Here is an 18218-nt window from a genome sequence, read left to right as displayed (position 1 = left end):
AACAAATTTATGTTAGCAAAAATCAAAGGCCTTTTGAACATGGTGGCTACAGTAAATGACATATTCATTATGAAAAATTATATCATTTTATTTAAGCACAGACTAATAATAGCTCACCAGCTCTTCATATTTTAACTCCTATAACCATGATATTTGGTTAGTCTCCTGCCCCAGCTTCTCCTTAAGTCCTGGTAAATAAATCACCATCATTATGTTCCTCGTGTAGATACTTGAACTTAACATGACACACACAAGGGGTGAGCTTGCCAGTCACCCTCTCCAAATAAATTCTTATCTATAGAACTGGAGACATAAACCGACTGTAAAGATTAAACATAAGTATGTGTAATCAGTGTGAACTCAAATAATCTGTCAAATTCATCTATATTCAACATTATTAACCAATTCTCAGTTTAAAACTGTGTTGATATGTTCTACTCTATGTGAAGACCAGTAATCAGAAATGGTAATTTATTTACTGACACAGAAGGGGTGAAAGGTTGATGAAAACTTAAAGACACAATGACTTCAAAATTATGAATTTGGGCAGAATTCATAACATTGAAATATATGAAGTATAGCACCTTTCACTAAACCATGATAGCAGTGCTTTATTGACAAGTTTATAGGAAGGTTATTTATAAATGTATCTGCTGTGTTGCAGGCTTGCATGAACTTCAATGACAGTGGAGCCTGTGTTACTCAATGTCCCCAAACGTTTGTCTACAATCCAACCACCTTCCAGCTGGAACACAACTTCAATGCAAAGTACACATATGGAGCATTCTGTGTTAAAAAATGCCCACGTAAGTAACACACTAAGATACATCAAATAACCGAAGCACCACTTGAAAAAAAAATGAGAGGTTTCATGTATGATCATTTTCATTTGAAACTTGAATAATAAAAGTAGTAAATTATTTTTCATTGGCTGTGGGTCCCGCCATTTATATTTCACAAAGAGAGGAAAGTAAGGATCAACATTTTTAAGTGATTGCTTTGGAGTCATATGAGGTCATACCAGGCTTGAGGTTAGAGTGGTGGCTTACTGATTCCTAAACACTTGGTATTTTCTCTGCACCTTTGTTTTCAATGTGGGATGCTGTTTCTCAGAAGAGATCATTGTTGACAGCAATGTGTATGATAAACAAGGTCAGATAGTGACATGGTTGGGTTTATACCTATATTTATTAGTGATTGTTTATGCTAGAATATATGCCAGGATAATTGAACAGGTATGAAGATCGTTAAGTGATATTTAGCAAACTGATAACAAATGCTAACAATTCAAGAAAACCACCATTACTTTGATCACATATTAAATATTATATGTGATCACATATATACACATATATATCATATATACATATGATATTCATTGCTTTTAGTGACCAATGGGATTTTCACCTATTGAAAAGTCTAACTAAGTAATTTATTTAAAATTTTTAAAAGTTAATAACTTCATTAACTTATGTACTCATCTGAGTGGAGGCTTTACAATCTATAGAATATAAACATGACAGCAGAAATATTCTTCTTTGGATCAGTTGAAGGTACTTCATTGCTTTTAAGTTATAATGCTAAGACCATCTGTGGACTGCTCACTGGGCTCAGTTTGGCAAACTACAACTCTCTTTGAGAACAAGGTCATTTAGCTTCTAAACACAGGCCTATGCTCCCAAGTTCAGCATCCTGAAATCTAAGAACTCAACCTGTTGATGAAAAAAGGGTCAAGATTCAGTGAATCCTGCACAGAGTCCTTTGTGGTGGGTGTCCTGTGACAGATATAAACTTGCAATCCAAAACATTTTCTACATGTGTCTACCCCGATGAATCGTGAATACTCCAAAACATTTTCTACATTTTCTACGTGTGTCTACCCCAGTGAATTGTGCATGCCTCTTGTGTTAGTCACTTTTGTGTCGCTGTGATTAAAACACCTAAAAGAAACAACGTAAGAGGGAAAAGGTTAATTTTTGTCGCATGCCACCAGAGATTTCAGTCCCTCATAAAGCAGGGGAGGGATTGAATGCGTGATAGTGGAACTTGTGGCAAAGACTTCCCTTTCATTGAGAGTGGGCCTGAGGCAGGTAAGAACCAGAGCTTTTCTTATCTTCCAAAGCCTTCTAACAATAATCTCCTTCAAACCCACAGTGCCTACCTCTGAAAGGGGCCACAGGCACAAGCAGAAGCTGGAGGACTAGTGTTTAAGATATGATATTATAGGGACCATTGCAGATGACTAACCATACTGTTCCTCTACCTTCCATCCTGTGCCTTCCAGAAGTTCCAATCTTTCTTCTCACAGAGCAGTCTAGTGCTCTTGAGTCACTCTTTTCTCCATACAAAGGACTGGGCTGTTAGTAACTACCTAGAAAATGTCCCGTTAGAAGACTTTGCTGTGTATCTGCCTTGATTTCTTCCACTACATTGTCTGAGTGCCCTCCTTCAAGCATTGCTGATTATGGCAATGCTGAGTATAAATCAACCCTGACCCATGATTACGTTCTCTGTCTCCTTCAGGTCCAGACTCCATTACAGGAGCTGTCTCTTAATTGGGAAACAATCCTGTGCCTTAGACAGTATGCCTTGGCTATCTTAGAGGACTCTGTTAGGTTTTTCTAGGTAGAACTTCATACCTCTCCATGGCATTTGCTCCCACCATAGATGAAATATGTCACTTCTGCTTTGGACAGGCTTCCTGTTTGGAATCTTTGATAGGATTGTATATAGGTCCAGAGAAGTATTCAGGGGAGGTTGCTGCATTCCAAACCAGACTGTTCTTGCAAACATCATGTTGTCCCTCTACTTCGGATAGCTCTGGGTGCAGTAATTTATTCTGTTTTTCAATGAGAAAGTTCTGGCATCTCACAGATTGCTGGTTTCCTAAGAATGTCACCAAGCCTAAATAATAAGCTATCACTTGTCTAAATGTATACCTTTGCTAAAGTGGTATCTTTCAAATTTTCACTATGTATCAGAAAGGTTTGGTGGCATGCCAATAAAACACTGGATACATTTTTAACATTTCCTCTTGGATCTGAGTGCACTCTCTTGATCCAAGGCAGTTTAATGTAAGCTTCATTTGTGCTTCATGAACTTGAAGTATTTTAGAATTCTAACTTGCATAATGTCATGAAATGAAGTGGAACTATTGAGAAACACAAACTAAATGTAATGTAGTTTCCTAAGTCTATAAAAGAAATCGCTCTATCTTGGGGGCAATTTGGAATGTGGAGCAGTAGCCAAGCAGAGACTCATTCTTAGTACACACTGTTCTTGGAATGGAATGTGAGCATTGGAGATGCTGTTTTGGGTTGGGGTATTAGAGGGGATTTGATTTATAGAGAGAGACATATATATTATCAATGGTGCTAACTATTTTCAAATTGTAAACTATCTTCTTTCATACTTGATGATTTAACATTAACATTATTGTTTATTTGACTTTTTTTTTAATCAGATAACTTCGTGGTAGATTCCAGTTCTTGTGTGCGTGCTTGTCCGAGTTCCAAGATGGAAGTAGAAGAAAATGGGATTAAAATGTGTAAGCCTTGCACTGATATTTGCCCAAAAGGTGAGTGATGCTCAGAGTATTGGGTTATAACAGGACCTTACCAAAGGCCTTTCTGTACTTTTGTTTGTTTGGTTGGTTTTATGGGTTTAGCTTGGTTTTGTTCTGTTTGTTTGTCTGCTTGTTTTTTGAGACAAGGTTTCCCTGTGTAGTACTGGCTGTTCTGGAACTCGCTCTGTAGACCAGGCTGGCTTCGAACTCAGAGATCTGCCTGCCTCGGTCTTCTGGGTGCTGGGATTAAAGGTTCAAGACACACCTCCTGGCTTCACATAACTTTTAGTAGGCCAGTGGGACTAGTTATCCTCCCACAATAAATGACTGACAACACACACACACACACACACACACACACACACACACTTTATTGTTGTTCTGAAAAATACTGGCTAATAGTGGTTTTGATTGACTTTGAATTATACTAAGAGACTGGCCCAGGAAATACCCAGGAACTCAGAAATCAAAGGATATTTATTTCCTTTTTTTCTTTTATGCAGAGCTAGGAATTGCGCCCATGGCTTTAATCATGCTAGGCAAGTACTCTACAATCAAACCACATCACTGCCAAGAAGAGGCAAATGCTAGAGATTTTGCACAAAGCAAGGGTCCACTAGGTGTTTAGTATCTCATAAATTATTTCTGTACAACAAGATCTGCAAAGGGAAGGACCACACAGCACTCACTCTCCCTTGTCTTAAAACTCTATTTTAACAGATGTGTGCAGTGATAAGAAGTGCATTGTAAGTATTAAATCAATGAAATGAATAATTTGTGTTGTAGAGTTTTAGTGAAGAAAGACATCTTATCTAGACCTGAATGCTTGAATTCTTCATCAGAAGGAAGCCTTTAAACAGGATGAAAGCAGAGTTCAAATCTCTCAAATGTTAAGCTTTTGAAGTACTAAGGTTAGGAAAAAGGAAACCTCATACTTTCAGACTATACTCTATTTTGTGTGAATGTCTCCCTCTCTGTCTCTGACTGTCTGTATCTCTGTATGTGTGTGTGTGTGTGTGTGTGTATATATATAACTCATATGCACTCCAATTGTTTTTCAAAGTAGAGCCTTCAGGAAGCAAAGATAATATTTAAAAAGTGTAAATATTTGAATGGCCCTAGTACTGACTCATATCATAATATTCTTTACTTAATATGTATTTTAATATACTAGTGTTATTCAAATTGTATGTTGTAAATGATTAGTAGATCAATGAATTATTTTACAAAACTACCAGCATTTTCAAAATATTAAAAGTTGTGTTTTTAGCCGGGCGGTGGTGGCGCACACCTTTAATCCCAGCACTCGGGAGGCAGAGCCAGGAGGATCTCTGTGAGTTCAAGGCCAGCCTGGACTACCAAGTGAGTTCCAGGAGAGGCGCAAAGCTACACAGAGAAACCCTGTCTCGAAAAAAAAAAAAAAAAAAAAGTTGTGTTTTTAAATGATCTTCATAATTAGAACTTTTATCTGATAATGCAAAGCATTCATGGATAAAAAAAAAAAAAGGTTTTGTTTCAGTTAGGCCTAGGTGGTAACTATGTGCTGGCTCTTATATTTAAACAAAATTCTTACAGTGAGTCTTGATCGTTAGATTATGATACAGAGAAAATATTTCCATTCAGTCTCAGTAGTAAATGTCGAATGAAGATTTAAAGAAAAGTAATGAGCTAATGAAAGGAGTAGACAGTTTTCCAAGGAAGGAATACATACACACAGCTAACAAGTCGCTGTCAAATGTTCAGAGCCCTAAACTATCAGAGAGATGCATATTAAAGCTGCTCAAATTCCTGTCTCATTCAAAATGTTGCCAAAACTAAATGGCAGATGCTAGCAGGAGAAGAGAACCCATACCCTGCTGCTGAGAATGTAAACTGGTGCAGCCACTTTGGAAAACAGCTTTAAGTTTACTCCAAAGACTGAGAAGTAGAGCTGTCATATAATTCAGCTCTTGTTTCTAACCAAAGGGCTCTAAATCAATACACCATAGACACTTACACTGCCTTGTATATAGGTGTACTATTCACAATAACCAGAAAATATAACAAGTCTAGTTGTCTATCAGCAAATGAATAGATAATAAAAATATTGCATTATAAAATTTTAGAAAGAAAATTAATCAGGACATGTATGGAAAACAGATGCAACTGAAAATCATTATGTTAAGCAGAATAAGCTAGGCTCAGAAAGGACAAATGCTACATGTTTTCTCTGACATATGGAACCCATATTTAAAAGTGTGTGTTCGTGTATATGTGACTGAGAAGAGAGTCATGAGAGTAGAAGGAAATTACCTTAAAGGTGGAGAAATGGAATGTATGTAATAATGAATTAGTAGCAGAATATCTTGAAGAATGAATGGAACCTGCCTCTCAAGTGCTGGGATTGAAAGTATGCTGTGGTGAAGTTTTGTGTCCCCCAATATACTGTGTCTCCCAATAAAATTTACCTGAGGATCAGAGGAAAAAGCCAGCCACTATATAGAAGTCAGACAATGGTAGCACATGCATTTAATCCTATCCCTTGGGAGGCGGGGGTCTGTCTAAATCTATGTGAGTTCAAGGCCACACTGGGAACAGAGCCAGGCATGGCGACAGATGCCTTAAATTCCAACACTAGTTAACAACCATGGAGGTATGGAGGTCTGCACAGACAGACAGGAAGTGGCAGAGCTGGGCAAGAAGAGGAAGTGGTATAGCTGCACAGAGAGAGCAAATCACATGGCAGAACAGCAAGGCATATAGGCTTGAGTAGACAGGAAGTAGCTTGTCTTTGGAAGGTGCAGAGTTGGTGAGGTGAGTTTAGCTGTGGCTTTCCCTATTTCCCTGATCTCTCACCGTATTTTGAGGGGCACCATATATCTTTCTACCTCCTTACACACCCAACTTCATGGGCTGAAGAACATATGAACACACATAGGCTGTGTGAACATTTACTAGACATGCACAAATTCAATCCAGATAAAATACAGTACAGAAAAGGGGAAGTGGGCACAAAATCCAATCCCTCCTCTAACCAAGAAGCTATTTGTAATTGATACCTGTTGGGAAAGGTAAAATCGGTTTTCTCCAATGGAGTGATACTGGGTAGATTAATCATACTCTAGGAACAGCCTCATGCTCAGCAGTAGGTAGCAAATACAAAAGAGACTCCGTGTTTTGTTGTTTGATGTGTGTGTGTGTGTGTGTGTGTGTGTGTGTGTGTGTGTGTGTGTGTGTGTGGTATTTGTTTTAGGTTTGAATGGGTTTTGTCTTTTTACTTTTATTTTCTTGAGTTTGGGGCTTGTTGGGGAATGGTTAAGTGAGAGAGAAAATAGAATTATTTTAAATTGATAAGGGAGTAGGGTCAATACTAGTGAATTTGGATATATATATCCATGTAGTGGATGGCCATGTAGTGCCAAAGGAATATATAGATAAATAAATAAATCAGTTGGGCCTGGTAGTTCATGCCTTTAAAACCCCAGCACTCCTTTAATCTTAGCACTCTGGAGGCAGACTGGAAGATCCCTCAATTCAAGGCCAGCCTGGTCTACAAAGTGAGTTCCAGGACAGCCATGCCAAAATAGAGAAGCCCTGTCTTGAAAAACCAAAATTTAATAACTATCTTTTAGGAGGGAAAGGTATTTTTAAGTTTTGAAATAAATGCTATTATTTTATAATGAAAAGCATAATGATGTATTAGCCAAGAATATGTTTTTGAGCTGTTTACTCTGAATCTTGCTTCTATAGCGTGTGACGGCATCGGTACAGGATCATTGATGTCAGCTCAAACTGTGGATTCTAGTAACATTGACAAATTCATAAACTGCACAAAGATCAATGGGAATCTCATCTTCCTTGTCACTGGGATTCATGGGTGAGTATTCAATTTTGTACACTATTGTTTTAGGAAGTGAAGGTGTTCCTTCACTCTGCATGCTCGCATCGTTGATTCATCTGGACTTAGAAGAGTTTTATCTTAACACTCTTTCCAGCCAAAGTAGTGGACAGACCACCAGGAGTGCTGGGGACTCATCTGCCTTCAGAATTTGGTCAGTATTTAGGTATGACAATGCAAATATGTAATTCAGCTTAAATGCGTATTGAGAGCAACCTCCGAAAACCCACTGTCTCAGCAAGCCCAGGTTTTAGGGAAACACCACTAACACATAAAGTGAGGAGTTCCCTTTGAATTTGCAACACATTAGTTCAAAACAACATACATCCCTTAAAAAAAAAAAAACTCACATGAACCAACTCAAAGAATCTGACATAAAATTAAGTTGAAATTCTCCTAAGCTGCTTTTAAAAATTCCTGTCTCAAAAAAAAAAAATTCACTTTGTTCTTATGTATTCTTCTCTCTCTCTTTCTCTTATATGGGGAAATTAGCACAACTATAAAGTGGGTTTTATTTTGGTAATAAAAATTCTTACATTATCTGGGGTCCTTCATTATAGAACCGCCTGCTGGCTTTAACTGGGGAAATAACCAAATTTGTATTCTTTGTGTAATAAAAACGTCAATAGTTGTACTTTGTATTTTATCTATTTGTCTATATTACTACTTAATCTCTAAATATTAGTGCTACAGGCTACAAATAAAGACTATCACTCACATATTTTAATTCAAACTCTTACACTAAACATATATCACATCATTTCTGGAAGCAAAATAGCTTAACACATTATGAATAAGTATTCCCAAATAAGAACAGCATGAGCAATGTGACAAAGTATTTATCTTCATTCAAACAAATTATTATTTATGCTCTTGCACACAATATCTTGATTTAAAAATGTAGTTTTTAATATGGCCCCATGTCATGTTCTGTAAAGGTTTACATGCATTTTGTGTCCAGCTTGTTATTTTTAGACAAACCAAAGCTTTTCTTAAAATTAGGATTTCTAACTTCCCACTTAAAAAAACTTGGTAATTCTCAGCCCACATTGACATATGACAGTGATGTGTTAGAGATGAGAAACACTCACCGTTTTGAGATGGGTTCCATTCAGTTAACTTCACTAAAGTCCCCACATATCCTCTGATGTCACCTGCATTGTTGACCTAGCATATTTAGCCCATTGGGTGGGAGATTTGGGCCAATATTTACTTCCCTTCTTTACAATTTAATGAGTACATGATATCCAAAAGAGAACTTATGTATAGACTAGTTATTACTTTTTAAAACCAAATATCCCTCTGACAAAAAGAACATCTGTTAGTAATACTATCTGAGGATCCAAGAAATAAAATGGAGCCACCTGACACTCATTACTTCTTCCCATGTGGACAAATATATTAATTATTTTTCCTCTTACCATAATAAAATGCCCTGATAAAAGCAACTTAAGAGAGGACGTGTTTATATTGTTCACCGTTTCCAAGTTCAGCTAACATGGTAAGGAAGTCATGGCACGAGAGCCTCGAGGAAGCAGAATACATTGTGTGTATGGTTCTCTCCCCTTGGTATTCTACCCAGAACTCCAGCCTCTAACACAGTACCATGCCCTTTTCAGGTTGGTCTTTCCACCTAAACTGACTCAGTCAAGATAAGTACTCACAGGTACTTTGGTCAATATTTAGGTATGACAATGCAAATATGTAATTCAGCTTAAATGCGTATTGAGAGCAACCTCCCAAGGGCAACCTAATCCAGATTACCAATCACAGGTGTACTCAGAGATTTACCTCCTATGAGACTGTAGATCCTCTAACATTGATGATGTTAGCCATCATAGATATACAAAAAGTAGCAGTTTCAAGCCTTCAGTGGTCAGTGCAATTTGAAAGTATAATCTCATGAATTGACTTGTTTTAGAGAAGTCTTTTTTGACATTATCAGATTTAACATCATAAATTCATATGTATATGTTTATAAAGCATTTGACATCTTATTAAATTCAAAATAAAGTCTGCAGATTGTGTGCCCTGTTAAATGCATACATTTTAAAAATCATTGTAATTTCTTGTTATAATTAAAACAAACATATGAAAATATCTAGTGTGATAAATTGATGTTGCAAGAAAATCCCTCAACTTCTGTTAAACTAAAAATTTAGGTTTATGAGAAATGATATTAGAAATCATTCTGTTGTAAAAAAAATACAGGAAAATAAAGGTCACATGAATAGCTGGAGCATGAAATACAAAATAACTAAACATATATATTATATACACACACACGCACACACACACACACACACACACACACACACACACACACACACACACACCACACACGCGCTCATTCTCAGAGGGAACTAAGTTTCTTTGAAGTTGGGACAACATTGCTAGGGAATTACACACAAATGATGACTTTGTAAAATTAGCACATCTGAGATTATCTCTGGTAGTTCTTTTTTAAGATCTTGGGGGACACAGGGAAATCCTTTACTGTAATATGATTTTAATAGCATTGCCCTTTCGTTCTTACTAAAAAGCCTAATTACTGTTACAATTAAAATATTCCTGTAAATGCCCCAAATTCCCTTTAATGGAGTGGTACTACCCCCATTGAGAACCACTGGACAAAAGTGACTTATAGTAGCAGAATAATTATAAAAATTGGCATGCATAAGATCAAAATTCTTTGAAAGAATGTCTGGGAGGTGAAAATTTGAAAAATAATGATTTAGCAAGGCTTAGAATAAGTATTTTATCTTGTTTCATTGTAGAACTTTTTGGGGGAGTTATGCTACTTATGACGATTTTACAAATTCATATCTCCTTCAGAGTGAAGTTATAGTCAACAGATAATTACAAAACAAATAAAAACAACTATCTCCTGGAATCAAATGTGTTGTAAACTAGGAACCACATGCAAACTATGAAACGTTAAATTCCTCATTCTGTGCAGACTATAATATCACTAATTTATTCAAGTGAAAAAGAATTGCCTAGAAAAATCGCCATGGACTAGAACTCCAAAGGAAAAAAGCTTGTCTTTAAAATGAACTCAACGAAAGACAAATGGGACAGTTTATGTAGGTGACCCGGTCCAAACCAGCATTGAGTTTGAATAGCAGCTACATGATGGATGGCGTGAATGGAGCTTGGTGGATTCTTCTTTCGTGTCAAACGCTCGCTTTCCTCCGGTGAAAAACTGAGAAATGGATGGATAATAAATAGCTCTTCTGGTTGTTTTGGTGAATAAATCAAAAAGTGTTTTGACTCGTCCAGCCCTGTACCAGTGAAATCTTAATGAACGGTACAAAGGGAAGGAAGGCGGGGGTGAGTGGAGCAGAGGAAAGGAAAAGCACTAAGGACAGGTCAAGAAGGAAGTAAAAGAGAAACCTCTGTGACTATGCCTAATTCAGAGCTCAGAAAAGTGTTCAACAAATCTTACCTTATGGGTTAGCGGTAGTCTTTTATAGACTGTCTTAGAAAGAAAGCAAATCAAGGCAAAATTTTGTTTCAGGTACATCATGCTTCTTATTTTAAGGACAGGGTGATTATCTGTCCTCAATCATAGTACTGACCCCTGAAATACTTTGAAGTTAAAGTTTGATGCCATTGTGTCAGGAGGAAAATAAATAGGGCATTCTTTTTTGCAAGACAAATAAATGTGAAGTATGATATATCCTTCATTTTCAGTCTCATGCTAGAATGCGCCATATATTCTGAAGCCCTTCCCATTCATTTCATGAAACTATAACTATAAAGTCAATTCAATAGATCTGAGACTGTGGTGGTGGTTTATTCAGTCTCTCTCTGTGTGTGTGTGTGTGTGTGTGTGTGTGTGTGTGTGTGTGTGTGAGCACACGCATGCATGCACCTGTGGGGAGAGAGAAAAGTAAAGGAAGGCAGAGCAGATTTTAATAGTCACTACTATAGATACTATAAACAATAAACTTCTAGTAAATAAAATGTTTTATGTGCCAGGCGGTGGTGGCACACACCTTTAATCCCAGCACTTGGGAGGCAGAGGCAGGCAGATCTCTGTGAGTTCGAGGCCAGCCTGGTCTACAAAGCAAGTTTCAGGAAAGGCACCAAAGCTACACAAAGAAACCCTGTCTTGAAAAAACAAAAACAAAAACAAAAGTTTTATGGACCTTCAATGCTGTTACTCTCAATATAACACAGTTCTTTAATGATGAGGTCAAAAGTCATAATTAAATGATACTGTGTTCAGAACCATTTCTTTCAGAAAATATAGTCTTGGCAATTTGTCAATTAATTTTTGTATTTAAAAGAACTAAAGAAAGTTAATTGGCATGTTCACACCATGTCATAAAATTGTCTTTGCCATGAATGGAAATTCAACTTATTTCCTTAATTAGAATGAGAAGTACAGGCATGCAAAATGTCTAGGGTTATCAAAGGAATGTTCCTCTCATCTGCTGTCTTGACATTGTTCAGGTGCATGTTCTTACAGTGACAAGATGTTCATAAGTATGCTGGAACTGTGTCACAGAAAGGAACTGACAAGAAAAGGTTTTCATGACAGGTTGCAATAGTGGCAGATAGTATAAGTCACACCTTGATTTTTTTCTTTCTATGCTGAACATTATTTTGGATCACCAAAAACAGTAACAGGGAGTCATAATGTTCTTTTATATGGCTCTGTATTTAGGGAGACAAGAGATTTTAAGGAAGTGTGGATCTCTAGTGGCTTTAGGATGAGACTCCCACAGGTACTTTGAAATTGAAAAGGGGAATTCTGTCAACTTATTTTATAAGAGTCTTGAATCTCTAAAATTAAATATATAAAATGTCTGTGGTCCATTGGGCTTCTAGCTAATAGCCCAAAATGAATTCCATTTCTGGAAACCATGAAATTTTCAGTCATGACTTTGGTTGACTCCATTATTGTGTGCTTGCCCTGAATTTTGAATTTATTTTTTTGCGAAGTCAAGATGTTTAATTTATGGCCAGAAGAGCTGCATGTTGTTTTGCCTAGCAGAGCAATGTTGAAAGTCCATTCCCTGATTTCAGAGCTTATAGTTCCTCTGTTTAAAAGAGTTTTGCACATTAAAAGATGGCTATAGAATTCAAGAACTGCAGGGTAAATAGGAGTGCTATATGAAGTGTTGTTTTCTGGACATGGCATGGTTGTTACATATCTGAACCTATAGGTTCATATGAACAGCTGAGGCTATCTGCACAAGACCTGCACAATATGAAGCCAGTTAAAAAATCTAGCATGGAGGTATGACAGGAGACTTAGCTGGGATGATGGAGGTAATTGAAGGTTGCTGGAGTGGGGAGAACTACTTTTCTTTGGAGGGATGGTCACTGTTATTTATCCCATATTGCAGTGGAGGATCCCACAACAATGTGCATATGGGCATCACTAACTGGATTCGGTGTATTCAAATATTTTATAGCAAAAAAAAAGAAGACATGAAGTTGGTAGGGAGATGTATTGGATCATGGGTTGGGGAGGAAATTGGAATAAAGAAGTGGGAGTGGATATGATGAAGGTACATTGTATATATGTATGAAAATTTCAATGAACGAATACAAATTAATTTTAAAAGATGATTACAAAGTTTTGTCACATGTTACACTTCATTTTTATGTATTTTGTATATGTGAACATTAAAAGATTGTTCATATGCAACACAAATACATACACATATATGTGCATATATACATATATATGCATTTATGAGAGTCTGTGAGAGAGCAAGATTTTAACTTTTTGAGAACTTTACACTTAGGCTTTAAACTTTTAAGAGACATCCATGTGACACTGAGAATATTCTGAATCAATAGTATTTTTTTTTTTGAGTTATCGAAAAATGTGCTTGTGGTTTCTCAGTCTCAGCAATACCTTACACCGGAGCTTTCTACAGCAATGCACATTAAACTAGTAGTACTTTGCACTGATTGCATTTCTTAGTTTGAAAAGTTATTTAATCAAGCAAAGCCCTTTTTAAAGAGCTGAGATGGTTCCACAGTGTGGGGCAATATGCTGATGAACCGAGTTCAGGAAGCCAGTGTCAGGCGGTTTGCGAGTTCAACCTCGAACTCACAGTTGCCGAAAATAATGATCTTTCAAATCCATCTTTCTGTGGATGCAAACTTCATTTCCAGCATCTATGCCATATATCTGCCTGTTTGTTGGGGTGTTATGAAGTATCTTGGTTTATAACCCTATTAAGATTGTATAAAGACATTGCTGTATTCTGTGTTTTTCCACACACACACACACAAAAATTCCAGAAAGTACTCACAAACTGTTACAAAAGATAAATGTTCATAGGGAGAAAAAAACTCATTTAATTGCTATATACTTCTAGAAAAGCCTAAGTTCATTCTTCTTAGAAAGTTCAGTATCTCACTGAAAGGTGATCAATGCATAAAATTTAACATTTCCCTGAAGATATGAAGTCTCCATACATCCTGAAGAGCCTTTTAAAGTAATAAAGCATTAAATAAATGCTGTATGTTCCTTAAATTTCTGAAAGTATTACTTTACTTACTGAGATAGTTCGGTGTTATGTTGGGCTTAATATTCAAGTGTGTAATTATTTTGCATGGCTGATATTTACCTAACATATTTTTGGAAGATAAAACTGAGAATAATCTATTAGCTGTTTTTAAATAACAACTTTAGAACTTATCAGACATGAATTTCAAAGCCTTTTTCATAAGGAAATGGTGCTTTAGAAATATTCAAAATTTATGTTTTGTATTAAGAAATTTGTTAATATTTTAAATAATGTATATTATTTTGATGGAAGCAAGTGTTTCCTGTGTTATAAAATGATCGGTTTAAATTTGACTGTGTCTCTTTTTGATTTCCTAGGGACCCTTACAATGCAATTGAAGCCATAGACCCAGAGAAACTGAATGTCTTTCGGACGGTCAGAGAAATAACAGGTACTTTAAAAAGTATATGTATGTTTTGCCCCAAGCTATGTGACCTTCTGTTTTCTTGAAATAATTACACAATATTTATAAAAGCAAATCAATTTTTGAGAGGAGTTCTAGTTTGTAAAAACTCACATGGTTTTGATCACTCAGTAACTTCTGTATTTTAAAACCAATAGAATTACATAAATGAACTTTAAAATAATGTTAATATTGTGTTTGCAAAGACCAAAAGATCTGTGATTCTTAGAAACTTGTTTTGCAATTCATTTTCTCGTAAGAATTGCATTCAATATGGGAAATATATTGCACTCATTTAGCATGGTATTTTTTGAAGATTTATTTTTTAAAATCTTTTATAATAACCCTTATGGGTTCATAAATATGAATCAAACTTGGATTTGACATCACTGAAAATAAAACCTGATGAAAATAGAACCTTATTTTTCATACATAAACACAAATAGTTTAGATTTCTAGGTCGATACAGATGTGATATTATAGAGACAAATGGTTAACAAAATCACAGAAATGGAACTATATTTTCCCCTTAACTGAACAAGAATTCTATATATATGTATCTACCAAAATAAAGTAAATGTATTTTTTCAATATTTGATACATACACCTTTATGATTCCTCAATATTTGATACATACACCTTTATGATTCCTTGAGTCTTAGAAACAGGGATTCTTTGTCCCATGCTTTGATATCAGCTATGTATTTACTGTTTACTCCAGAAACTAATAGTATTATACATAATCATAAAGGAATAAATATGTGATGGTTGCTTCAAAAGTAGTTTTCATTGTCTTTTGCTTACTCCCCACCTTTCAAAATGTTTTCTTCATGTTTGAACAATAATTAGCACTGTTGTTGAAAAACAATACCATCAATGATTTTACTTTCCTACCTCCCTATAGGTTTCCTGAACATACAATCTTGGCCTCCGAATATGACAGACTTCAGTGTTTTCTCCAACCTCGTCACCATTGGAGGGAGAGTCCTCTACAGGTTGGTAAATATGTTCACTCTGTAAGCTGCACAAATACAAGGAAGGACATCACAAGTTCTTGAATGTTAAAAATATCAGTCTTACTGATCTATTGGTTAATTCCAAAGATTAGACTCCTGAAGCAATTTCCAGTGTGATGAGAAACACATAGAATTTGTAGTTTGATTTTCAAGGATTTGTTGCCTGTCCTGATAATATATTTTTCAGGTATGAAGCTTGTGATGTGACCTGTAGAATTGTGCCTTATTTTTAATTTTTAATATAATAAAAGATAACTTAAATGCCTCCGAAATGACTTGAGAGTTTGGGAAATAAATGTTGTTGTACCTGGAGGCTAGAGCTGGATCTTTGATACTGTTGTGTGTGCTATGCATCTGGTGTTGATGTTATTGGGGTAGGGCCACTATCCTTAGTGTTAAATAATAAATGGCGAGGTCAGCATGATATCGTTGGCAAATATTAATGTTGATATTTTGAATTTACATGATAAAATGAACCTTTAATAAGTCTCTACCTCTTTTAAAGGTTTGTTTTACATTGTAACGGTTAAAGTTGACTATTTATACAAAAACAGATATAGCTCTAAGTTCTGAAAAGCAGTTAAAATGGACAATAAATACTTGAAAAAATGTTCAACATCCTTATCTAATGGAAAAGATATCTGATAGAAGTAAGTGCCATCAGAATGCATTCCATTGAGAAAACAAAAGATATTAAATGCTAATAAGGATGGAGGAAAATTTACTTACACATCGAGTGTAGAAATGTAAGCTAGTTTACCAACAACAGAAATCATTGTGGGGGTTCCTCTACCATCAAAGTAGTACCACTGTATCATTAGGTTATATACTTCTTAAGTATATTCCCAAAGTCAGCATAAGGCAGAGATGCCTCCATATCTATATTTATCTATATTTATATACAATAACCAAGTTAGGGAAAGGCCGGGCATGTCATAGATGGATGGCTAAATAAGATAAATTTAAAGACAACATTGTTTAATGTTCCAATATGGTTAGAGAAAATCTAGGCCCAACCCTAGACAATGGCTACTCAGAAAGGAAAATCAATATTCTACAGAGATGAACCTTGATAGGTTATCCAATTCAACGTGGTCAACCATAAACATGTATACACATGATCAACACTAAGTAGACTAGGGAGGTTTTATATGTATGTGTGTATATATGTACATATATATGTATGTTATATATACTATATTAATATCATATAATATTTGTAATATGTATATTATATATGCATAAAACAATAATAATTAAAGAAAAAGAATTCATAAGTTGATACAGTATGGGTGGCATCAAGGAATTAAAACTGTGAAGTTTAGAGTGGAAATTATGTAAATATGATACTCATGTATGAAATTCTCAGAAAACAAAACACACACACTCAGGCACACACACACTCAGGCACACACACACAATACATATACACTGGGGTAGAATCCTACCATATGAATGAATAATCATTTTGTCATATGCAGGAAATGCATGGTACTCGGGATTATATAAAAGAAAATAACTCTACCCCAAAAGGCAAACATGTATTTTCTGTATATAGGATAGAAACATAGTAGATAGATAATAGGTAGATTGATAGATAGGTAGGTAGATAGATAGATAGATAGATAGATAGATAGATAGATAGATAGATAGAGGCAGATATAGAGATAGATGGTATTTAGACAGACAGACAGACAGACAGACAGACAGACAGACAGATAGATAGATAGATAGATAGATAGATAGATAGATAGATATAGACAGATATAGAGATAGATAGTAGGTAGACAGGCAGACAGATAAATATGACAAGAAGAGGGACTACTTGGGAAGAAGAGACAGAGCAGTGAGTGTGGACGGGATACAGGAGAAAATAAACTGAGGGAATATAAAAGTTCACTCTACGTGTATGACGACGCCACAGTGAAACCCATAAACATATCACAGAAAGAGTAAAAGAAAAGAACAATAAAAAAGGATAATTAGGACTTAAATTTATTCAAGTGCTATGTGCAAACAAGTTTTATTATCTATTGGATAAAATATTAATCATTCCAGGAATAATGAGGACACAGTAGTCAACAATTCAGCTGTTTAGGAAGGAAAGGAAAAAAAAAATAAAAGAATTGCAACTCCATGATTTAACATTGTCTCTTTTTGTTATTGAGAACAGTTCTAGACACTAAAGCCAGGGGTATTTATACTTATTAGTGAAAAATAGAGCTTGTATCTACCAAAGGAAGATCAATACCATTTAGTTGATTGACACACAGGGATGTGAAAAGCATAATTTAAAAACAATAGAAATTTAAAAAGGAGATCACAAAATGTTGGCTATGTTGCACTAGAAGGAATTTTTCTGCAGATCATTCTTTCGTCTTGAGTAGACTGGGTTTCGGAGGTTTCCCCAACTATCTAAACTTCCTCAGTGCTTTTGATTTTAAACTTTTAGCTTTTTCATTCTTTGTATTTCTAATCTTTTTTTGTACATCCTGCAACTGATCAGTTTTTGTTTCTGATATATATGAATCAAAATCTAAAAAGCTACACTCTTTTTCTGTAATATTTACCCTATGAAAGCATGTCTATTTTTACATAGTTATAATAGAATTAACATGTTATCGTGGGTAACTCTAAAGACTTATTTATATTTTTTTATTCTATAAATATTTACTTTTAGTATAGAACTTTATTGTTGAGGAACACAAAATTTATGCTGACAAGATAAGTCACTAAGTTGATATTTCAGTGGTAAATATATATTGTCAGTGTTCATAATTATAAGCGGACATTGCCAATTAGGAAATTAAATGATTAT

At 35.4% G+C, this 18218-nt stretch overlaps 1 protein-coding gene across 4 annotated transcripts in view; it reads left to right on the top strand.

The window, feature by feature from the left end:
* Erbb4 (erb-b2 receptor tyrosine kinase 4) overlaps positions 1-18218 on the top strand; it is a 1089367-nt gene that overhangs the window by 771039 nt on the left and 300110 nt on the right. For all 4 annotated transcript variants that reach the window (XM_052749761.1, XM_052749762.1, XM_052749763.1 and 1 more), the window contains exons 7-11: positions 665-806; positions 3464-3577; positions 7295-7421; positions 14299-14372; positions 15289-15379. In XM_052749761.1, the coding sequence (XP_052605721.1) occupies positions 665-806; positions 3464-3577; positions 7295-7421; positions 14299-14372; positions 15289-15379 (548 nt within the window). The remainder of the gene's footprint in view (positions 1-664; positions 807-3463; positions 3578-7294; positions 7422-14298; positions 14373-15288; positions 15380-18218) is intronic.

The sequence above is a fragment of the Peromyscus californicus genome, unplaced genomic scaffold (genome assembly GCF_007827085.1).
Source record: "Peromyscus californicus insignis strain IS unplaced genomic scaffold, ASM782708v3 Scaffold_21__1_contigs__length_65335640, whole genome shotgun sequence".
Classification (NCBI taxonomy): Eukaryota; Metazoa; Chordata; class Mammalia; order Rodentia; family Cricetidae; genus Peromyscus; species Peromyscus californicus.
The sequence above is the reverse complement of the archived record's forward strand: the minus strand, read 5'-3'. Positions and strand labels throughout refer to the sequence as shown.